Source organism: Trachypithecus francoisi, unplaced genomic scaffold (genome assembly GCF_009764315.1).
Source record: "Trachypithecus francoisi isolate TF-2019V2 unplaced genomic scaffold, Tfra_2.0 Lachesis_group11, whole genome shotgun sequence".
Classification (NCBI taxonomy): domain Eukaryota; kingdom Metazoa; phylum Chordata; class Mammalia; order Primates; family Cercopithecidae; genus Trachypithecus; species Trachypithecus francoisi.
The window spans coordinates 80,311,085-80,334,205 of record NW_022681456.1 but is presented as its reverse complement, the minus strand read 5'-3'; the positions used below and the strand labels follow the sequence as shown (position 1 = coordinate 80,334,205).

At 54.5% G+C, this 23,121-nt stretch overlaps 3 protein-coding genes and 1 long non-coding RNA gene across 4 annotated transcripts in view; 3 read left to right on the top strand and 1 right to left on the bottom strand.

Moving 5' to 3' along the window:
* The first annotated feature begins 3,958 nt into the window (after positions 1 to 3,958).
* The window catches only part of HOXC4 (homeobox C4), a 61,286-nt gene continuing 42,123 nt past the window's right edge, over positions 3,959 to 23,121 (top strand). The window contains exon 1 of the mRNA XM_033221831.1: positions 3,959 to 4,033. The gene's annotated coding sequence lies outside the window, so the exon portion shown is untranslated. The remainder of the gene's footprint in view (positions 4,034 to 23,121) is intronic.
* Positions 8,037 to 8,713, bottom strand: LOC117090015. The gene is made up of 2 exons (XR_004439855.1): positions 8,585 to 8,713; positions 8,037 to 8,285 (listed from the first exon to the last, which is right to left on the bottom strand). It is a non-coding gene; the product is annotated as an uncharacterized LOC117090015 (long non-coding RNA).
* Positions 8,727 to 12,344, top strand: HOXC9 (homeobox C9). Its single transcript, XM_033221834.1, has 2 exons — positions 8,727 to 9,737; positions 11,430 to 12,344. The coding sequence occupies exons 1-2, from the start codon at positions 9,200 to 9,202 to the stop codon at positions 11,672 to 11,674; spliced, it is 783 nt and encodes a 260-aa protein (XP_033077725.1). The 5' UTR covers positions 8,727 to 9,199; the 3' UTR covers positions 11,675 to 12,344.
* Positions 17,860 to 21,781, top strand: HOXC8 (homeobox C8). Its single transcript, XM_033221838.1, has 2 exons — positions 17,860 to 18,711; positions 20,078 to 21,781. The coding sequence occupies exons 1-2, from the start codon at positions 18,276 to 18,278 to the stop codon at positions 20,368 to 20,370; spliced, it is 729 nt and encodes a 242-aa protein (XP_033077729.1). The 5' UTR covers positions 17,860 to 18,275; the 3' UTR covers positions 20,371 to 21,781.

Here is a 23,121-nt window from a genome sequence, read left to right as displayed (position 1 = left end):
AGCGGAGGGCAGCGACTGGGAGCTCCCTCTCCTCCCCTCCCCGGCCCATTGCTGTGGGAGTTCCACGGTTAAAGGGATAAATTGATGGTTTTTGGCTTCTTTATGTTTTTGGGCACTTTGGGTCTCCTCGAGGTCGACACTCTGGTCTAGGTGTTGCTCAGTCTGGTCGTCTGTTGGCGGGGGAGGGGGAGTACAGCGGGTTGAAGCTTGAAGCTTAGGTTTTCCTGCTTTTCGCTGGTTTGGGTATGAGCCTCGTCCAGCCTCTTGTTCCCTGAGCTCCCTGGCTATAGGGTTTTGCCAGGCAAGTGGCCTGATTGGAAGTGGCTCCAGAGCACAGGGCTATGATTCAGCCACCCACATTCGCTGAGAAGCCTAAACCGAGCTGAGAGGGAGAGGATCAGAAGGAGTCTAGGAGAAAAGAGCAGGAGAGCCAGATGGACAAGACAGGGGACCCAGCTCCAGAGTGGAAGGAAGATCCAGCTTCCCCCAGGGCCAGGGACACATGCAACGGAATAGCTCCACTGCGGTGCTGGGGGTGGGGCCGGGATTTGGCGGCCAGCGGTCCCATTTCACCAGATTTTTCCTGAGCGATTTGCTTAGACCAGAAACTAATGAGGGCAGTCAGACCCCCTACCCACCCAGCAACCCAAAGTCTACTCTCTAGTCCTTAGGGAGGTTGTGGGGGCGGAAAGGGGGACGGGGCTGAATTTCTTCCTTCCCCAACCCCCTTCCCTTCTCCTCCGGATAGATGCAAAGCTGAATCTCCCGCCCTGCTCGCTCAGCTGATCTGTGGCTTAGGTAGTTTCATGTTGTTGGGATTGAGTTTTGAACTCGGCAACAAGAAACTGCCTGAGTTACATCAGTCGGTTTTCGTCGAGGGCCCCAACCCACCTCTCCCACTCCTACCTTCCCCAGTGGGACTGCCCCCCTGCCCCCTCCCAGATAGGGCAAAGTGGGTGCAGACCAAGGAGGGCAAGCTGTGAGTGGGGTTGCAGAAGAAGTCTGGAGAACCCTGCTTTATGCCGTCCTCTCCTCAACCTGTCCCAATCCCTGTGACTAAGGGAGAGGAGTTTTTCCTGCAGCTATTGTCTCCTGGGCCCAGCTGATGGAGACAGACAAAGAGGGTCCAGCCAATTCCAAGGAAATTCAGGAGTTTGAGTAAGAGGTGGCCTGGCGGGCCAGCTCAGTTGGGCAGCAGGGTGGGGCAGAATCATTAGCAGAGAGAGGAGCACAGAAAGAGAATAGGGTCTCCGGAATGGTTAGCCTCTCCCACCTACCACCTCCAGTCGACTGGGGCTCGAGATTCCCCTTAGAAAAGTGGGGTACCTGGAGGTTCCAAGAGTTGGGGAACTCTAAGTGCCAGCCCAGCCATTTCCCCTTCCCCTTCTATAGCTCCAAATCCAGGGGAAGGACATGTTTGGGGTGTTGGTAGGTTAGAGAAAAGCCATCAAGTCCAAGTAGAACCCTTCACACACACACACGCAACCAGGAAACATCAGGGCAAAAACCTGACTCTGGTCTCTGTTTAGTCGTCTGTGACCCGTAGGCCTCGGTCTCTGTGACTGTGACTGTCAGGCTGTCTTTGCACTATGTGGAAACGTATGGGTGAGCAGAGGCTGCCCGTGCCCACCATTGCTATGTTGGTGGAAAGGTTGTTGGCTGATACCAGGAGGAGGAGGGGAAGAGAATGGGGTAGAGGAAAATCTGAGCCCTGTGAAACTTTGCAAAGGTTCTTCTAGTCCTTTCCCCCTCTGGTTCTTCGATTCTGCCCCTGGTTGCTACAGAGAAAGTTCTCAAAAGAGGTTTCTTTGCCTGCCTGCGGGCGGAGTAGGGGGGGGATAAATGGGGGAGGGGTTAAGGAGACTGAAGAGATACACCCCTGTTCTCAGAGATAATGGGGAATAGAAGCCAAAAGAAGGTCAGGTTCTTGGTTCTCTTACTGTGAAATTATTATGATTATTAAAACATTGTAAACTTCTAAACAGGGAAACAAAATTATGTCCCCGTAACAAAATGTATACAGAGTTCTATATTCTCACAGTAATCTGCTGGGAGGGATATATGTAACCTTGTATGAGTGTAGGCTCTGTGTCTGTCTCCCCTAGGCTCTCTTAAATACCCTGCATGTATTTATACACACACACATTTATTTTCCCTTCTCTCTTATGCAAACATATTTGACTGCTAAGGAAGCTGGAGGAGAAAATGGGAATAGAGTTTCTTGTCTCTCTAGCTGAATTGTTGATCTGTCTATCCCCCATCCCTTTGTGGGGGAAAAAATTTCTTCTCTTGGAGAGAAGTATTCAAACCTCTCTATGGCTCCCAGGGAAATGGGGAAGTTTCCAGAGAGGCAGGCCAGCTGGTGGGAGGCAGGCAAGGGATTCCCCTAGGTTGGGAGCTCCTAGCAGCCTTCGAGTCTTCAGGCTGCCCCAGGCACACAGTCAGTTGGGGTAAAGGGTATCCCAGGCAGGGGCTGGGTGCTCAGGAGCATTTGGCTTAAAGATAGAGTCCCTGATGGGCCGAAATTCACCAATGAACGACTTCTGTGCTTTGGGTCTCTGTGCCCCCATTTCCGTTTCAGAGCTGTTGAGCTTATGTGTGGGAGGTCATAGAGCCAGGGGTTGAGGTGTCTCCTCCCCAAATCCAGAGAAATGGAGTGAGGTCTCATAGGGCCAAGGTGAGGGCCAGTCTGGTGGTCAGAGTCCATCCCCGGCCCGAGGCCGTGGATCATGGCTAAGGCGATGGTAATTATTTATTCGCTTCGCTGGAAGGGAGTCTTCAGAAGGAACAGCGTGAAGAGAAGAGAAAAAAATTACCTCTCTCGTCTGCGGATATTAAGATGGATTTTTATTTCTTAAAGGACCCTCCCCGCCGAGAGCGCATAAGCGTAAACTTAATATATGCTCCGCAGCCCAACTCCAGAAATCGCAATAAAAGTTAAAACCTCCCCTACCGGTTTTTTTTAATTATGATATGGGAAAGAGGAGCAGGATTTATAGAGCTGAACTCTCAGTGTGTGTTTGAGACTTGCGAGAGAAGGAAAAGGCAAGAGCTCGCCAAGGCGAGCCTTGGTCTCTGAGATGTCTCGTCCGCTGCTGGGGTTCCGGCTCAGCCTGACAGATCCGCTGTGGCCTCTCTGGGACCTCGCCCTGGCCCACGGCCTGGCTTCGGCTCGGAGATGCAGCCCTTCCCGAGAACAGGTGAAGAAGGCGGCGGCAGCGGGGACCGGGTGCTGCGGGTGGCAACGTCAGGGCTCAGGGCTTTGTATGGGTCGCGCAGGGGGCGAGGTTCGAAGTCCTGGGCCGGGCCGCAGCCCGAGTGTGGCCCGGACGGCTGCGTGGCCAGGAGGGGTGTCCAGGCAGGGCGCGAGAGCACCGACAAGGTGGATTGTGTATGGACTTTGGCCGCAGACAGAGCAGAGCGGGCTCCTGGGCTGTGACCGGCGGCCAGGCGGGCAACCGGATGTTGAGTCTGTAGAAAGGACCTTGAGGTCCGCTGGGTGTTTGGGCTGCCGTGGGGGCGGCGGCCCAGAGTGTGGAGCATGCGGCGCACCGGGCGCGGCGGTCAGCGTGAGCGAGGCAGCAGGCCCTGCACACCTCTGCAGCTGCCGGGCCGAGTCCGGGACGTCTGAACTGATGCCGACCAATGGTCACAGCATGAAAAATAAATGCAATGGACGGTCTTTCTTTCTTTTCTTTTCCACGTAAGAGGCCCTTTCTTTTTTCTCTCTTTCGAAGATACCTGGATTTGGTCCAGAGCAGGTTGCCCGCGGGAGGGCCCCGCGAGCGGCAGCGCGCGAGGGAGGGAGAGAGAGGGAGGGCGAGAAGGAAGGAGGGAGGGAGGGAAGGAGGGCGGGCGGCGGCGGCCGCGGTGGCCGGGGCTTCCCTCCCCAGGCGGGAGGCGGCTGTCCTGCATCTATGGCCGTGGGGAGCGGAGGAGCAGGTAACGAAGGCGCTTCTGAAGCGGGATTGGACCAAACCAGAGGGACCGAGTCTTCTGGGTCTCTCTGCCTGAGGCCCTGGAGGGAGAGAAGGTAGGGAGATCGGCGCCCGCCGGGCCTGGCAAAGAGGCCTCGGGAAATGTTGAACCTGTATGTGATCTCAGGCTCACACTCATGTTGTGGGTCTGTCTGCCTCAGGAGATGCGATTTGCCTTTCTGTCTGAGACGCCCCAAACCCTGAGCTCTCCTTCCCAAGGCTGGAAAAAAAATCAGGAAAAACGGCGGAATTTGCACTTTCATTCATTGGGTTCTCTGCAACTCAGCGGGGCTGGTTAAGGCGCCCCCAAGTTGGAAGGGCGCTTTGCTTCTGTTTTCTGGATGCAGAGTCCTCTGACTCCCTCTGCCACGGGCTGAGTTTCCGGCTCCAGGTTCGCGTGTCGCCCTGAGGTTTGAGGCCAGACAGCTCGCAGTCGGGCAAGGAGGGCGGGGGAGAGACGAGCGGTTCTGGCCCCTTAATTGTACTTCGGACCCGTATTGTCTCTCCTTTCGCCACCTCCGCTTCCTCAGTCTGGGCTCCAAAGTCACTGCAAATTTCCTTGCGACACATACATCACACAAAAGATCAGGTAACAAGGCGCTCAGGGCCATTGGGCCTCCGGGCAGGGCAGGGAGCGGCTCTAGCTCTGGGGCGGCTCCCCCTCCAGCCACTCCCAGGCTGGAAAACCAGACCATGTTGGGGGAGCCGGAAATAGCCCCGTTTGCTGCGGAGCAGCAGGGCGGGGGCGCCGGCGGGAATGCAGGCCCGGCAGGCCGTGGCGTTGAGAGGGCCACGTTCACAGGCCCTGGGGATTTCACTCCTGCTGGGCTTGGGGACCTGACTCCTGGCGTGTAGGGATCCCAGATACCCACCTGGGGTGGGGGCAGGACGCGGGTCTCCTCGCGGCAGGCCAAGAGAACTCAGTTTCTGCTTCCAGCGCAGGCCTTAGCTAGGAGGAGTTGTGTGTGGGTGTGTTTTTCCCAACAAAGAGGGATCAGGAGAGAGAAGGGGGGAAAGTAGAGGGGAACTGGGGAGGGGGCGGGGAGGGGGAGAGGGCAGTGGAGAGGTGAAATGAGCCCATTTCAGGGGGAGAAGGAAAATGAAAGCAAATGGAGTACGGCCTTCTCCGCGCAGGGCGGGTGCTGACGAGCCGGGAGCGGGCTCCCTGCCTGCGGCAGCCGGGATGGCCTGCTGGGGGCACGGGAGAAAGCCTGTTTTAAATTTAATCCGAACTTGACGGTGTGGATTGAACCGGAGGGAATTTAAATCACTAAAAGGAAGGCGCGGGGCAGGGGGAGGGGACGACTCTAACCTGTCTATCTTTCTGCCTGTCCTTCCCACGGTGCTAGTTTGGTTATGGCCGCAGCTGCCCAGGTTTCAGGTGATGGAATAAGGGTGCCCCTCCCCCTCAGGGGTCTCTCCTGTGCCCAGTGAAGTCTTTAGGGGTTAGGAAGGAACTCTAAGAAACAGAGCAAATGCACAGCTGCGAGCTAAAGCTGGGGTTTCCCCCTCCCCAATAAGAACTCCCAGTGGCCTCCAGTCCCTGGGTTTGCCCCAATGGTGCTGAGGAAAATTGAAGAGAGTGTGTGGGTGAGGGGGAGTCTAGAGTATGGCAGAAGATTCAGAAGGAGTAACTGAACCCCAGGAAGACAGACCTTCCTTCTTGGTGCCCCCATATCCTTTGTGCCCCGCCCCCGCACCTACAAACCTGGATTTGAGGGAAATCTGCAGGTCCGCTTCAAAGCCCTGGTTTGCCACCCACCCCCCTCCGAATGTGGAGAATGGGGGCTACAGGCCACATGCAGTTGTGGACCTGCGGAACCTCCGCCCAGTAGACTCCGGGACTCCCAGCCTCTTCTAGCCCCCCTCCCCAAGGCCGCCTCTCTTCGAAAGGCGCAGGGAAAATGAGGCATTGGCTGGGAAGGGGCTGTGGGCGAGGCCTGCTTCCTGATCCTCAGTCGTGCCTGCCTCTGAGTGGGAAGAGTTCGGAGTTCATACTCCCGGGAAAAAAAACAAAATAAAATAAAGAAAAGCGACAGTCTCCTTGGTTTCACAGGGGATTTCATGGCAGCAGGGATCCCGCCAGTGATCCTCACTGCCCGCTGCTGCCGCCTCCGCAGAGTGGGCAGGCAGGGTGCGCAGGCAGCTCAAGAGTTGAAAAGAAGGAGGTGTTCAAAGGGGGTAGGAGAGAAGGGGGCGTCTCTTTACAGCCCCAATGTCTATTTGAGGAACTTTCCCAAATAGCAGAGGCCCATAGGGGAGGCTCCTTAGGGACTCTTTCCTCCAGGAAAGCTGAGGCTGGGGCAGCTGGCCTTGTCGCCAGGAGAAGACGCAAAGGAGGAGCAGGCGTGAAACCTCTTTCCTCTTCTGTTTCTTCGCCCCTTGACTAGAGCAGGGCTCAGCCCCCAGCCGCCTGAGCGGCTGTCTGGGCCAATATGGGGTTCTATATCCCGGAGGCCTAGTGTACCCACCCGAGCAAGTCTCCTAGGAGGGGCAGGAAAGGAGGCCTCTTCCGCCTTTGTGTCCAGACAGAAGTGGCTGCCGCGCCCGGAGCCGGTCCCGCGGCAAAGGCCCGGCAAGCCTGCGGGCTGCACAATGCCACGGCTGCTCCGCCAGCTCGCCCCTGCCCCGTCCTGCCTGCGTACGGCCGCACTTCCTCCGCCTCCCTCTCTGCACGCCTGCCTTTCCCGGCTCTCCTATCTCTTTTCGTCTTGCCTGCCTTCTTTAATTCTCCCCCTTTTTTCTCTTTATTCTAATGCTCCGTTTCCTTCTTTCCTCTCTTGGGCCTGGCTCCGTGTTTCAGTTGGTCTGTCCCCGGCTGTCTCGGGTTCAGTCTCTCAGACTCTGTCCTCTGATGTCCTCTTGGTCGCAGTCTGGCCCCGGGCCCCGCTGAGGGCTAAACGTCTCTGCTCATCGCTGCCAGCAGCCGCCCAAGAGCCGGGCGGGGTCCTCAGCCGCCCTGGGCTGGGGGAGGTGCTGGCTGCACTGGGGATTTGGAGAAAGCCTCGGCAGGGGCACTGGAACCTCCTGTCTTTTCCTTGAACTAGTGAGGGAGATTTTTTGATTGACAGCTAACCCAACTCCATCAAGGCCAAAGAGATATTCTGTTTCTTGTTGTAAGTTGGGTTTCCCAGCTCAGTCCAGCTCAAGGGAGGGGAAGACAGTGGCGCCAAGGAGCTGAACCCCCAAGTAGCCTCTCCCCAACCAAACACATCCTTCATCCTCCCCCATGTGTTGAAATCGCAGCCTCGTTAAACCGCCCCGCTAGACCGAAAAGGAAAAGGAAAGAACGGGAGAGGGGGAGGAGCAGAGACTTGGGAGGGGGCCTATGGAGCTGGGGTCGGTGCTGCCAGCTGCAGCTGTCTCCCCCCAACTTTCCTCCCCCGCAACACACATACTATACACACTCTCCCCAGCCCTTCTCCACCCCACAGGGGAAAGATCCACAGAGATGCAGGAGAAAACTAGCCCCCGCCCCCACCCCTGGCATTTGGTCCCCTCCTGGGGACAGGACAGGCAAAGAAGGGCAGGCGTGGCTGGGTCTGGGAAGACTCCTACCCTGCCGCCTCCAGAGCCTGCATCTCAGCCTCAGCTCCTGCCTATTTTCCCTGGCCACAGACTGGGACTCTTCCTTTCTGACCCTGAAATTGCACCCCTCCTTCAAATTCACTCTACTCTGCCTCAGTGCACCATATCTCTGGAGGCATCACCTGTCCCTTCCCCCCCACCCCCAGCCAACCTCCATGCCCCCTCTTCTTCACCCACACTGATAATTTCCTACTTGACTAAAGCTCCCTTTACTACACCACCATGGGACAGTCTGATGGAAAGCAGAGGGCTGGGCACAAACCCTCAATTGAAGGAGGAGGGTAGCAACCAACTTATTGGGGGGAGGAATCCAAGTTGTCTGATATTCCTCTACAATCACACTGCCCCCTCTGGAATTCCTGCATCCGACCCCAAAGAAATTGCTTTCTCCCGTCCCTCCGTTGCTTTTTTCCCGTTCCAAAAACAGCCTACAATTTTATTTAATGAAAGACACATTTATGAACAATCAAATGATCCTCATAAAAATTTTATTGAAGGACGTAAAAACAAGCTACTTGCCCACGACCGAGGTCGCTCTCTTGCCTTGCCCGCTCTCACCCTGGCTCTCTGCAGACAGAGCCCAGGAGTGACTTCTTTTTTAGGGGGTGGGGGTGGGGGAAATGTCGCAGAGATGGAGTTGGGGGCAAAGGAGGGTGAGTAGGAAGATGGGATGGGTACGCCCCACTTAAGTTGTGTGGATCTCTCCTACACTTCTTCAAGCTGGCAAAGAAAGATAAATATAGACAATAAATTTAAAATAAAGGCGCCTGTATATCTGTGCCAAAGCAAAAAGAAGACTTTTGAGGCTGCTGATAAAGGTTATGAGATCCTGAGGTTCTACACCTCCCCCCCAGGGAGCACCTTTCCCAGGCTTCCCCAACCCAGATTTGGGGGGCTGAGTTGGCCAGTGGCAGAAGAACGCTCCCCTTCCCTCCTTCCTTCCCTGTATCTCAGCTTCCCCAGTCCCCTCCCACCCTCCCTCCCTCACCGCTGCTGCTGCTTCTGAAAGAAATACATACATACACACTATTTAAAAACGCATTTTTAAAAGCCACGTTCCGAACTGACAATCGCTGATCTCGGCTCGCGCAGAGACTGCGGGAGCGTCGGGGCCGACAGAGACTGATTACGTCAAGAAATAGTTCCTCCACCTACCTCGGTCGGCCTCCCCGCCCCTGCGGAGCTCCCGCGCCCAGCTCGGCCCTTGGGGTCCGAGAACCCTGGCTTCGGGGACTGGCATTTTCACCCCATTAAAAAATCCTCATGGTTGGGGGGAGGCCATCTGCTTATGGGTGGACATGGGCACAGGGGCTTCTCAGATGAGCTAGGAGCCGTCCTGAGCGGGTGACCGGTGCCTTGGGTCCAGAGTTCCGGACCCCCAGGAAATCGCAGGTCGCGGGGAGCAGCAGAGGGAAGGGGGTGGGAGAGGGGGAAAAAAAGCAAGGAAAAAAAAGCCCCTGCGCATTGATCCGCGCCGTATTTTTGGGTAAATACGATCACGTGGGGGCCGGGGAGCCAATGAGCTGCGGGGAAAAGGCTGGAAAAATAATTACCTGCCTTGATTGTTCTGTGAGCAGATAAAAAGTACATATACAGTTCATACAATAATCTTATGTATGTAAAACCCCGTTACGATGTCGGCGACGGGGCCCATCAGTAACTATTACGTGGACTCGCTCATCTCTCACGACAATGAAGACCTCCTAGCGTCCAGGTTTCCGGCCACGGGGGCTCACCCCGCCGCCGCCAGACCCAGCGGTTTGGTGCCGGACTGTAGCGATTTTCCGTCCTGTAGCTTCGCGCCCAAGCCGGCAGTGTTCAGCACGTCGTGGGCGCCCGTGCCCTCGCAGTCGTCCGTGGTATATCACCCGTACGGCCCCCAGCCCCACCTCGGCGCCGACACGCGCTACATGCGGACTTGGCTCGAGCCGCTGTCCGGCGCCGTCTCTTTCCCCAGCTTCCCGGCCGGGGGCCGTCACTACGCCCTCAAGCCGGACGCCTACCCCGGGCGCCGCGCGGACTGCGGCCCGGGCGACGGCCGCAGCTATCCGGACTACATGTACGGCTCGCCCGGGGAGCTGCGCGACCGCGCCCCGCAGACACTGCCCTCGCCCGAGGCGGACGCGCTCGCCGGCAGCAAGCACAAAGAGGAGAAGGCCGACCTGGACCCCAGTAAGTTGGGAGCAATTTTCCTTTACAACCGGCGCGGGAGGGGAGGGGAGGACGGGCGGGGGCAGCCGGATTACAGCCCTCCCGAACCGTGCAGGGAGCTCGGGAGAGGGGCGAGGGGGCGAGGACTCAATAAAAGCGAATTACCTTGGGGAGCTTTCAGGGGCAGGAGGTCTGAGAAGGGGGCCCAGGGAGACAGGTTGGGAGAGGGCCGAGGGGAGCTCCTCTCTCAGGAGATGGCTTTGATGAGAGACCCCTGCCCCCTCCTCCCAGCCCAGGCTTTTTGGCTCAGTCACCACTTTCGAAGAAATGCAGACAGGGCCAGGGGATGGGGCTGGGGGCGAGGTTCAGTTTATGATTTGAGATGGGATGGGGAAGAGGTGAGGAGGACACTGGGGGCACAGAGGAGATACCCCCAGCGAGAAGAATTACCCCTGCTTCCCAGTCAGCGTGGAGGTCCTCACCCCACTAGAGATTCATAAAACAGAAGGTCCATGGACTTCTCCCCCAGGAGCACTGGGTGAGGGGTCTGAGATATTCCGAAGCCTGGGAACTTGGGGAGATCAGGACTTTCAAAGAGAAGTGGGGACAAAAGTGGGGTCTGAGTCTCCTTAAACTTGAGAACCCTCTTCTGAGGGTCTTGGAGGTTAAGGGTTGAGAATAGGGATCAGGGATGAGGAGTGGGCATCACCCCAGATTAGAGAATTCTACACACACACACACACACACACACACACACTCCAATCAGGGAGACAGGCACCTTCTGAGGATTGCACAGGAGGGCTAGGGTGGGGGGCAGGTGGGAGCTGCAGGGTCAGAAGAAGGGGAAAGAAGGAGAAACAGCAGGGGAGGGGGTGCAGCCCCCTGGGTGTGAGGAAGTGTCTGGGGGAGTCCCAGGAGGGGGCTGCAGGAAATCTTTTCCTCCAGCCCCATAAGGGGCCAGGGCCTAATTATACCCCTCTGAAGGCTTCCCTCCCTGCCCTCAGCTACTCCCATAAACCTGAAATTGGAGGCTTGGCTCCTGCAGAGCCTGTCCTAGGGCTGGCAGGAGGGGGGCACTGGAGGCCAAACAGGAAAACTAAGATATAGGGGAGCCTGTCCCCAAGGCCAGCAGCTCTCTGGGGAGAGGAGAAAGACTTTGCCCGTTTCAGCATCACCCTGAGAATTCGCCTCAGCAGGGTTGAACTCCAAGCGGGAGGAGGGTGCTGCAGAGGGAGGTGAGGGGTTTAGGGACTCTCAGGGTCAGGAAGCAGAACTGCTAAAATTTCAGGACTTGGTCGTGGGCTGGGAGGATGGGAGGGGGCAGAGGAGGAGGGAAGTGGGGAGGAGAGAGACCTTGCTATAAAAATAAAAAACAAGGGAGAGAAGCGTTTATGGGCCTATGAAACGGTTGGGAATTTGGACTTTTTATGAGGATATTCTCAAATTACTACTCTTGAAGCTGAGGACCAGATTGGAGGGGCTTTGATAGCTTTGGATTTCCTACAGTTTTAGGTGCTGGAAACTGAAAAGGGGGAAGCTGGGGAGGGGACAGAATGCAAAACAAGGAAGGAGGAAAATTCCTAAAGCAAAATGTGTCCAAATTCAGGTTCAGTGATTGCGTTTGGGGAGCCTGGCTGAGTCTGGGGGTAGAGTAGCAGAAGTCCTGGGCTGGAAAGGGGCTCCACTGACCCCTGCTTGTGTTTGGCCCTGCAGGCAACCCCGTGGCCAACTGGATTCACGCCCGCTCCACGAGGAAGAAGCGCTGCCCCTACACCAAGTACCAGACGCTGGAACTGGAGAAGGAGTTTCTCTTCAATATGTATTTAACCAGGGACCGTCGGTACGAGGTGGCCCGGGTTCTCAATCTCACCGAGCGGCAGGTCAAAATCTGGTTTCAGAACCGAAGGATGAAGATGAAAAAGATGAATAAAGAGAAAACCGACAAGGAGCAGTCCTAAACACTGCCCAGCCTGCTGCCTCAGCACAGCCAAGGGAAAAACAAAAACCCCACAAAATACCCCAACACAGGCGGGGGAGAGACGAAAAAGAAAAGGAAAGAGCAAGATAGAGAAAAGCCAATCAGCTTAAAAAGAAAAAAAAGGAAGGGGAAAAGAAAACTCTTGCGATTTGGGAGGGTTCAGTGTTGAGATATTGGTGTTTTAGAGTTAGTTCTACCCAGCGAGGAGGAGGCGGGGAGAGAAACTGCGTTCTCTTTCCCCAGCGCAACCGAAATAAATGACACACACAAATGTGATTTTTTTTCTCCTTTCTTCAGAGAAGCCAGTACTTGAATTGCTATATTTCTATTTTTCCCCCCTGTATCGTATTTGGTCCAGGCCATCCCTCCCCGGGCCTGGGGCCCTCTGCGTGCAGATTTTGTACAACAACAACAAAAAGACACACACACATACATCATAATGATTCTCAGCCCAGGAGCTGAGGGGCGAGGGCTGGGGACTATGCCGCGGGCTGGATCGGGCCGTGCAGGCCGGCAGCTTGGGCTGTACATAGCAGTGTTTCTTCTCATCCCCAGCGTTTGTCCCCAGCGTCCGTCCTGTAACGTGCTTCTGTTTGTTATGGTAGAACAGCCCTGTGTTAATATATCGAAGTCACTTAAAAAACCAGAAACCCAACTGTATCCAGTTCTCGTTATTTCTCCTCCCTATGGTTCCCAGTCTGCTGTTGTGGAGGAGGCAAGTGCTCAGGTCGTCTAGCGGAGGCTGGAGCCAGAGAATGGGCTCCTTCTACCTTGGAAGGGCAAATGCCTGCTGCTTCTCTCCAGTCAGGGAGGGGTGGGGGGGCTTTGGGGGCGGGGTGGAGGCTGCTGAGGCCCAGGCCCAGCTTGTGCTTGCCCCGGCTGGCTGCCTACAAGTTTCCTGGTGGCTAGATGGAGTGCGGGGGAGAGGCACGGCATGAATGGCTTTCCTTGGCTGTAATTAATTGTAATAATTTATGAGTACAAGAGATCGGAGGGAAGAGATAGGTGAAGATGAAAGTTGGGTGCTGGGTGAGGGCCCAGGCTGGATTCTTGCCTGGCTGCATTGGTGCTTTGGTGCTTCCAGGGATGGCTGGGAAAAAAGGCTGGGAGGGGGTGTGCGACTAGTAGGAAGGCCAGGCAGGCCTCAGGGAGCAGGACAGGCACTGGGGACTGCAATGGGAGAAAGAGAAGAAAAACAGAGAGTGAGAGAGAAGAGACGGGACATGGAAGGAGAGAGGAAAGAAAAGGAAGAAAGGAAAAAAGGAAGGAAGGAGAAAGATGGCAAAGCCAATACAATCAGAATTAGATGTAGTTTCTACTTCTCAATGCAGTCTCGGCTCCTCTCTGTCTTTCTCCTAGTTCTTTTCTTCCCAATTTCTGTCTCCCCTACTCTGGTATTTAGTTTGAATGTTTGTCTAGGGGTGACTGGGTCATGTTGTGCAGCTGCAGCATTTCTGGGGGATGGTGTGCCCAAGGCCCAAGGAAGCTGGCCAGAGATTAGCCAGGAGTGGGTGCTCCCTGGTGGCTGTGGGACCCCAAGCGCAAAGGTGTGGGGATGTGTGTGTAACAGCCCGGTGGGGCTGATCGGCTGTACTGTACCCCAGAGCGCCTTCCTAGAACCAGCAGTTTTAATCTGCTAATCAGAAGCAGACACAAGCTGCGGGTATGCCTCGGCCCAGCGCCCCCTTTCTTGGAAATCCCCCAATCTGGAAAGTATTAAAATCAGGCTGTTTGAAATATAGAAATATAGTCCTTTAATATCTCAAGCTGCCCATTCTGCCAAAGGTGCAGGATGTCGCTCTGAATATTTGGGGGATACCTCCGTGAAAAAAAATAATAATTAGAGACCCCAGCCCATGTGCTGCTCACCGTAGCATCACCTTACAGGATGGTGAGACACTTGTAGGGACCAGCCCCTTCCCCATCATTTGAATCTCCTACTCTCTCCTTCTATTTAAAAACTCCAATTTCGGTGACTGGAGGAAGGTAGGAAGGGGTGAAAATTTTGTTTCGATAATAGTGGGGGGCAATCAAGTCGCAACAAGGGACTTCGCAGTCGCTGAAGCACCAGCTCCTCTTTCAAGCTTAGGAGACCGCCTGCCCAATTCCAGAAGCATTGTTTTCTTGGTCCATTTGAAAGGTGCTTTGCCTATAGTTTTTCTCCTTCCTCACACCTCTCTTTGGCCATTTTGCTGTTCTGGAACTCTGACTCCTGTTCCCCACCCAGTGGAGGCCAAGACACCCCTCTCTCCCCTGGTCGGGAGAGCCAGGATGCGGGCTTCTCTCCCAGACCGAGAGCGGCGTTTCCGGGCTTCCACCCCGCCCCTGCTCCCAGGCTCTGTCGCCTCCCCTCAGCGTCCATCAGCGCGGCCTGCTTCCTGCAGCCGGCCTGAGCGGCCTTACTGCGGGCAGGAAGGAGGGCCGCGGGCTTGGAAGACCCTGAGGAAAATCATGGGATGCAGAGCAGGCCCACCCGGCCCGGCCCACTGTTCAATCCCAGCCCAGCCTGCAGGTCAGGATTGGAATCATTTTTTATTCGCTATCATTTACGAATTAAAACAACAACACAACTTGCATCTGGGGAAAGAAATGAAAGCTGGGGGTAGAGAGGGGCTAGCAAACGCCCTCTTCCCCTAATCTTCCCCTCCCACCTCTCCTCTGTTCCTTTGTCAGAATCACAAAACCCTAAAGGTTGTTCCACTTGGGAAGGCAGCGGATAGGTACATTTCCGCAGCCCCGAAATGCCACTTTTATGGCACTGTTTGTCTCCCTGTTCTGAGTTCTGAATGGGGCCGAACAAAACAGCAGCGCGGAGCTGGCTAGACGTCTGGGCTTAATTGTTTTATGGTTTAAATAAGGTGGACACTCTTCCCTTTGAAATCGGATTATAGGAATGTTTTGTCTATGGCTCACGGAGAACAGGACCTCACTGGCTGAGAGGGAGAGGTGGTGAGCGCGCGCGCGAGAGGGATGGGCTACAAACCAGGGGTCAAACAGCCTGGAGAAGTCAGAGTCCCACCCCAAAGTCCTGCAGGAGGCGGCGGAATAGTCGGTGCGGGGCCAGCATCAGGGTAAGAGGAGCGAGGGCTTTAGGGTGCGCGCCACGGGCAGGCGGTCGTGGGAGCCTCGGAGCGTGCATCCGCGTTCGCGGAGATGTTCCAAGCCCAGAAATGTGCCTGAATGGGGGTAGATCGCGGTAGTTGCTTTGCTTAGAGTCTCTTAATTCGAGAAGGGAGGGTAACAAAAAGAGAAAACAGTGTGGAACCTTTCACAAGGTTTTATTTCAAGAACTTAGAAAACACAAGAACAGCAGTCCTGGGGCAACTCCCTTCCCGGGAATCTCTCCCCTGCGCACCCATCTGGAGGTTCCTTCCTCCCACTTCCCACCTTTGGGGCAAGCCTGGGACCTCTGTTAGCTTTTTCCCAGTCGGACTGCATTGGAGCAAATGGACGCGAGGTGGCGCTGTTGCTCAATGATAGAGGCGGCCGTGCCCCGGGCCGCCCTGGCCTCACTGACATTTGAGGCCCGGCCCGCAGCCGCTGCGAGAAGGCCCCGCGCCTCTGCCGGCCCGGCCCCACTGACTCTGAGCAAATCAATCCTCTCACCTGCGAGGTGTAAATAATTCGCGAGTGGCAGCGGGAGATGGGACCTCGCTCTGGCAGCGGACTCAGAAGGCTCGGGAGGGCAGGCATCAAAAATAATCGCTTTGTGGAGGAGATAAGTGCAAAGCAGGCAGCGAGTAATTAACACAAAAAGGCAGAATGACCCGGACAAACGAACATAAATCCGTGGTACCTATGAGGGCGGTGCAGGCTTCGGGGAGAGGGACAGAGACGGCCTCGGCGAGGATGGCTGCTTTCGGTTCCTTTATTTCCAGGCTCGGGGAGCGAAATAAACCAGATAACGTGTAAAAGAAAGCAAACAAACAAATGAAAGAATGGCGAGGAACCCCTAAAAGGGGAAACCAAGTCCGGCCAGGGGTTGCGGGACTGGTGGGCTCTCCGGGCAGGCGGCGGTGGCGGCACACTCGGGACAGTCGCATTCCAAGACACAAAGGCCCGGAAGAATAGCTCTCTGGCAGGGTTTTCGCTGGACCATAAAATGTCGAAATATCCCCCCACCCCACCCCCTAAATGATAAGGCGCAGGCCCCAGAGCGGATCCAGCCCTCTGGGCCTCCTATTTCCAGGCTGGGAAGAGAAAGTATTTATGACAGTCTCCAGTGACCCAGATGCTGGGAGCCCAGAGTCCACTCTGTTCATCGCAGCACCCGAAGAGCAGGCTCAGAAAAGGCAGGGCTGAAACCAAAGCTGAAGTGAGCTGTGGTAGGGGTAGAGACGCCCTGTCCTGACTCCCACTGTTCTGGACCCTAGGGAGGCCTGTAGCCCTGGCACAGCCCTCTTCTGACCCTTCCCTCCTGCTGCTCCAATGCCAGAGTTCCGGGTGTCTAAGAGTTTGGGCAGCTCCTGATATGGGGGTGGGATTCCCTGAATGCAGGGGATCCTGGAAGGAGCCTGCACCAATGAATCTCCTTTGGGAATTTGACAGAGAGTGGCCATTTCCCCAGCAATTAGTTAGATAACAGAGGGACTGGGTTGGGTGGGGGGAGGTGTTCATTCTCTCTAAACCATCCTGCCCTGAACCGCCATTCCTTTTTCCATCTCCAGAGCTGGGCTCCGGATGAGGAAGGAAAAGATCTGGTTGCCTAACCACCTCCTTCCTCATCCAACCCTGAAACCCCCAGGATGTGAAAGAAAAACAGGTAGCATTTTGTTTTCATAATGCAAAGACCTAAAGATTCATCTGTGTTTGTCAGGCACGTGTGCATGTGTGCCTGGGTGTGCACATGTGCGCACAGTGTCTATGAGGTGGCAGGGATGCTTCCAGGCATGTGTGTGCTAGTTTACACTGAGCATGGACTTGATGTGTCTCAGGGTGAGAAGCAGCACGTATAGTGCGTGTGTGTCCTGAGTGTGCTCCAGGATTTCCTGGGTGTAACAGCCTCACACACTAGTGAGGGAGAGGACCGGAAAAATAATTCTTATTCATCTTTTTCATTTGTATGCACACAACACGCATGTATTCTCACTTTCTCCCTTTTTCTCTCTATCTGTGTTAAGGCCAAATCACTGTACACACTATGGCCAGAGAAGGGTGCTGATGGACTAAGGTTCTTTAATCCATTAGAATTAACTTAAATGTGTTCAGTCTTGGGGTTGGGGGAACCCTCCAGGGAAAGTGTGGATAAATATTTAAAGAGTGTCTGTTGACAGTTTCCATCCACATCCTGGCCTGGGCAGCCTGCCTGGGGACGAGGGGGCTGCAGTGAAGCCAGGGGCCCCACCAGGCTGAGCTGGCATTTCCTCTGGCATGGGGGTATGTGGGGACAAGTAAGAGGCCTGCTGCAGTCCCCTTCAACTCAGATGCAAATAGTCTCCTAAGAAGAAATGTCCTGAATCAGCCCAACTAGAAGCCAGGGACACACAGCTGCCCTTTCCTTTTAGTCTCCATAAGCAGCTTTGCTCTCAGAGCCCCTAGCCAAGCTTGTGGCCATTGCCTGGGTTTCCTGCTCCATGCAGGGGCTGGTGTCTGAAAGGGCAGTGTGGCCCTGACTGGGTATATGGAGTTTTCCCCAGCCCCACCGCCTCTGACCCTCTCCTCTACCCATAGCAGGTAGCAAGAGAGTCTCCGGGATCGAAGGAAGAAGACAGAACAGATTTGGACCCTGGAGAGGGGCCAGGGGATGGAGGGTCTGATGCCCGAAGTATTTAGGGGTATGATGTGCTTGTTCCTCCTCAAAGTCTCCAGACTTAGGGACTCCCTAGGGAGCCCATCTTTTGGGTTAGGGGCCCTGCTCTGGCTTGCAGGTATTCATCCCCTTGGAGATCATATACCTGTTGAGGTAACCTGGGTTGACCTGCTGGCTCAGGTATCTCTCTCTCTCTCTCTCTCTGAGCAGAAGGAAAAGAGAAGCGAGGTTGGGGGCGAGAGGCACCTTCACATCTAAATTCGTACCCTGGAAAAGCTGGCCCCAGCCATTAGCTGAGGCTGGCTCACCAGCCCCCTACACACACCACACACCCCCATCCCTCCCCCTCTCCTCCCCTCCCCTTCCTCCAGGTCCCCCCAGCCCCGTACCCCTCAACCCCCACCATCTCTCTCTCTCTCTCTCTCTCTCTCTCTCTCGCCTGTCTTCATGTCGTGGATTGATGAACGCGAATCGCGTGTAAGCGCCGCCACCGCCGGGAGTCTGAGGAATTCGCCTGGGCTGTTAAAGGAAAGAGCTAAGTGAGAGAGCGCGAGCTCTACCTACCGACAGTGAGGAGCGCCGCCGCCGCCGCCGCCCGCTCGCCGCCCGCCGCCGCCGCCCGCGCCCCAGCCCCGGGAGCTCTGCTGAACCGGCCGAGCTCAGCACTGAGGCGCCCCCCAACCTGCCCAGCCCCCAGCCCACCAGCCCAGCCCAGTCCCGGGGAGCCAGCCGGCCTGGGGTTTGGTCCCGGGGGGAGGGGGAGTTTCGGGGGTACCGGGCGGAGTAGTCGCGAGGCAGAGGGGAGGGGGCCGCGGGTTTTCATGTACCCAGCATGAGCTCCTACTTCGTCAACCCCCTGTTCTCCAAATACAAAGGCGGCGAGTCCCTGGAACCGGCCTATTACGACTGCCGGTTCCCTCAGAGCGTGGGCAGGAGCCATGCGCTGGTGTACGGGCCCGGCGGCTCGGCGCCCGGCTTCCAGCACGCTTCGCACCACGTCCAAGACTTCTTCCACCACGGCACCTCCGGCATCTCCAACTCAGGCTATCAGCAGAACCCGTGCTCGCTTAGCTGCCACGGAGACGCCTCCAAATTCTATGGCTACGAGGCGCTCCCCAGACAGTCCCTTTATGGGGCTCAGCAAGAGGCAAGCGTGGTGCAATATCCCGACTGTAAATCCTCCGCCAACACTAACAGTAGCGAAGGACAAGGCCACTTAAATCAAAACTCGTCTCCCAGCCTCATGTTTCCATGGATGAGACCCCACGGTGAGAAGCCTTTTCTCTTTCCCCCTTGGTCTCCCGCGCTCCGGGGTTTTCCCCCCCTCCCTCGCCTCCTTTTTGTCTGCCCTCGCTTTTTCTCCTGGCTTTGGGGTCTCTCCCGCCCCACCCCCGTGCCTGGGTGGGTTTCTCCAGGTTGGGAAGGCTCCGCTGGGGCGGGGCAGGGAGGGGGTGCCTAGAACATTTAGGAGATTGGGGTGAAGGTGGGGGAAAGCTGGTGTGTGGCTACAAAGAGTTAAAAATCGTTTTCTCCATCTCTGTCTGTCTGTCTTTCTCTGACTCTCCCACTCCCCGTCTTTAAAGTCAAAGTTGGGGAGGTGGCTGGGAATGGTACCCTGAGTACCTTGAGATTATCAGCCTTTGGAACGAACCGGTTTCTCCAGAGGCAGGGAGCCTGGAGTCCAGGACAGTGGCCAGGCTGTCTTGGGGCAAAGGGAGACCCCTGTTTCTCTGCCCTAGCCAGAGAGTGGTGAGACTCAAAGGACAGGCTCTCTGGCTCTCTAGGGCACCCACAGCCTCCTCCCAGAGAAACAGCCTGAGGGCCACTACCCGAACTTTTCTGTACTTCCCCCAGTTGGGAGAAGACAGGGGAGCCTGAGAGGAGGGGGAAAAAAAGAATGCTCAAAAGGAGAGTGGCCATGGAGATTAGGGGTCCCTGAGCTCCAGAAAACCCTAGCCAGCCCCCCAATCAAGGACTTGTGGGGTCTCCCTGAGACCTGCAGAGTAGCTCAGGTCATGAGCCCCTCCAAGGGTGGCCCCTTATGGCTCAATTTCGAAGTACAGGGGGAAGCGATAAAGCGACAAGTTCCGGCGGGGATGGCCCATGATTTATTTGCTGGTCTCCAGTTAGCAATCAGGCGGAGCGGTGATACATTCCAGCAGATCAATTATTTTTCGTATTGGAAAAGCATTAGGCAGAGAGAGACAAGGAGAGGGCAGTGGGCAGAGCCCCTCTTCTTTACCCACAGCTTTTTTTCCTTTCTTTTGGAAGCACTCCGTCCCCAGCCTTGCTCACTAAATGCCATGCTGCACTTGTAAACAAAGCTGCAAAGGCCACTTCCTAGAATTACAGGCCTGGTGGGGGGGGATTCTACAGGTCTCCCCCAGCCCCTGAAAGGCCCCAGTTTCCAAACAGACCCCAGTCCCCACCCCCACCCCACCTCCCAAGGTGAAGCCAAACCAAAACAATCCCCCAACTTTCCTGCCCTTGTCTGCCTTCTGCTCTAGCTAGCCTTTTCCATAGAGGGGAGGGGAACTGAGGACATCAGAGAGGGGAGTTTAGAGGAGGAAGAGTGGCAAGGGAAAACCGAGCCCCCACCCAAATGTAACCAGACTGGGGTTTTCTTCTGTCCAGCTCCGGGGAGGCGCAGTGGACGGCAAACTTACAGCCGGTATCAGACCTTGGAACTAGAAAAGGAGTTTCTCTTTAATCCTTATTTGACACGGAAGCGTCGGATTGAAGTCTCTCATGCCCTGGGACTGACCGAGAGACAAGTGAAGATCTGGTTCCAGAACCGAAGGATGAAGTGGAAAAAGGAGAACAACAAGGATAAACTGCCGGGAGCCCGAGATGAGGAAAAGGTGGAGGAAGAAGGAAATGAGGAAGAGGAGAAAGAAGAGGAGGAAAAGGAAGAAAACAAGGACTAAGCAAAAAAGAGAGACCCCCCCTCTTTAGCAACTCCCTTGAAGTTTCGTTTTATGGTAGCAGATAAATTGAGAAGTTTACGACTGTCATTTGCTTTTATAGAGAATGGAATGACACTCACAACTCTAACTACCTGTCAGATACTTGCAGCTCTGGTTTTATTACCTTTGGACTTCCCCCTTCTTTATTTGTTTGGGGGCTGGAGGGGGGAGACCGAGACACAGCGAAAAGTTCGGACTCTGTCTCACTCCTTGCCCCACACACACTTGTCCCTGCCCCCACCCTTCTGAGTCCTTCCTGGATTTTAAGGTCTGAGACCTGGCCTCTGTGCTCCTGGGTCTGTCTCTTGCCACACTCCCACCTCCCTGCTTCTCTGGTATTTATTTTAGAGGGCAGCCCCCTTCAAATGCAGAAGAGAACTTGTGGTTTTGTTTTGATGCTAAGGCTAGTGTACTAGATGTACTTTTTTAAAAAAGGAAAGGACAGAAAAAAAATGAAGAAAGGAAAGGAAGGAAAGGAAGACAAATGTAAAGAAATAAGGAAAAAAGCAAGGAATATCCCCTCCCCCTCCCCAGGGCTCCCTGCTTAGAAAACCCCCCTTGACTTTCTCTAGGAACCTGATGGAAACCTGAAGGAGATGTGGGTCTCTCCCCTCCCCACATTTCCAGAAGGGGAGATAGGAGCCTGCAGTCACCTCTAAAATCCTACCTAACCATCCCATGGTCACTTGGGCCCATGCCTTCCTCTCCTTCGCTGTTTGATTTCTGTTCTGTTGGGCCCGGCTTCCTCTGAACTACATTAGTGTTAGCGCTCAGAAATCACCATAATCATGAAAATAATAATAATAATAATAATAATAATAACAACAATAATAATAAATCTTTAACATACTACCTAAAGGGAACCTGCAATAATCTTGAAAAAGAAAAAGAGAAAAATTTTAAAATCCTGCTATAGGAGAAAAAAAGAGAAAAAAAATAAAAACCAAAAAAAGAAAGAAAGAAACTTCCAGTGTATTTTATCACTACCTATAGGAAGAAATCCTGCTTTGAGAGTATTCGTAATGCGGTTTTGTTGTCGTCTGTTGCTGCTTATTTCACTAAGAAAACCCAACAACTGAGACTGCCTAGCCCGCCGGTCCTGTGCGCTTTTATTGTGCTTCTAACCCCAGTAGAGTAGAACTAAATTGCACTGAATGTATAGTTAACTCTGTCTTGAATTCTCTGTTTATGCAATGTGCTTGAAAGGAAAAAAAAAACGTTAAAAATATATCTATAATAATAATTTTTTGTCATTTGTCTTTATGTCCAGCTATGAATGTAGATTTTGTGTCCTGACAGCCCTGTTCCTTGTCCAAGTACTTTGTATTGTATACGTGAGTCATAATAAAAAAAAAAAAGAAGAAGAAAAATAATAGAAGCTGGAATGACTTGGTTTTTCTCCATAGCTCTTCCCCATTCTCTACCCTCTCCCTCCTTATCCCCCTGTCCAGCTCTCTGGAAATGGTCTGCTTCACTGCTCTGGCTTTGGGGTTGAGAAACTCATGTGGAGAGAAGCCTGGGAATTGAGAAAGCATGCTGGCCTGGGAGGGAAGGTGAAAGGGGTGAGGGGTTGAGAAGAGGAAGAGGAACAGTCCATTGGTTGAGAGAGGAAGGGGTCTATAGGTATGCCCTTGGGGGAATCTTGGCTCCAAACAAAGTGGGTTTCCAGATGCCAGGATCCCAATGGGAAGAAAGATTTCCTCACTTATCCACCTTCCTCCTCAGCCCTAGGCTGGGCCCAGACAAAGAATCTGCCCTATGCAACTATGACTTTTTCTTCCAGGGTCTGGGGCTGAGAATGTGATAGTGGGGTTCCTTCTGATCTCCACATGCCCCTTGTGGCCAGACCTTAGCACCCAGCACCCAGCACTAGAATAGTGAACCAAATGGGAATGTGTGAGGCTCAAGGCAACTGGCTGGCCTGTCTGCAGGGCTTGCCTGAAGATGCCTGAAGATGGGAGATGCTAAGAATGGAGGATGAGGAAGCTTAAACCTGAAGGAGAGGAGAAAGGAAGGGGAAAGTAAGTAAGCTTCTAGGTGACCAGCCTGAGCCCACATCCTGAAATTCAAATTGAATCCTCTGCACAGGAGGATTGTCATCACTGTCATTCAGCCTGCTTGTGTGCACTCCAACTTCTGTTCAGGCTCTTTGAAGTCCACTCCCTGCTTCACCTTGACAATTGGGCAGGTTACCCAGCCCCCATAGTGTGGGCCATTGGCCTGGAGGATGGGCCTGCTGAGTGGACAGCCTGCCACCCCAGCCACAGCGGGGTAAGAGGGAATCTTTACTGGTATCTTCATTCCCCAAAATGAAGAATTGAAGGCTCAGGGACCCAGGGGGTAGAAGGGTCTCTCACTTCTCTCTGGAGAGTCCTGGACTTAAAAATTCTGTTTATGCCAATAAGATTCTGGTCAAATAATCCCAAATTCCAGAGATACAAGTCTTCTGACTCAGTCAGGAGAGGGGAAAAGGGAGGGGAGGGATCTTCTGGTCTTAAAAACCAGACCCCCAAAGGCTGAAATATTTTTGAGGCCAGATTTTCTTTCTTTCCTCTTCTCTTCTCTTCTCTTGTCTTCTCCCTCCTCCTCCTCCTCCTCCCCTTTCTTCTTCCTCCTCCTCCTCCTCCTCCTCCTCCTCTTCTTCTTCTTCTTCTTCTTCTTCTTCTTCTTCTTCTTCTTCTTCTTCTTCATCTTCTTCTTTTTCTTTTTCTT

Bases quoted from the DNA above. Each gene is read 5' to 3' on its own strand.
- HOXC8 (XM_033221838.1), top strand. From the start codon at position 18,276: ATGAGCTCCTACTTCGTCAACCCCCTGTTCTCCAAATACAAAGGCGGC. The intron at 18,712-20,077 runs GTGAGAAGCCTT...TCTTCTGTCCAG, and splicing joins TCCATGGATGAGACCCCACG to CTCCGGGGAGGCGCAGTGGA.
- HOXC9 (XM_033221834.1), top strand. From the start codon at position 9,200: ATGTCGGCGACGGGGCCCATCAGTAACTATTACGTGGACTCGCTCATC. The intron at 9,738-11,429 runs GTAAGTTGGGAG...TTGGCCCTGCAG, and splicing joins GAAGGCCGACCTGGACCCCA to GCAACCCCGTGGCCAACTGG.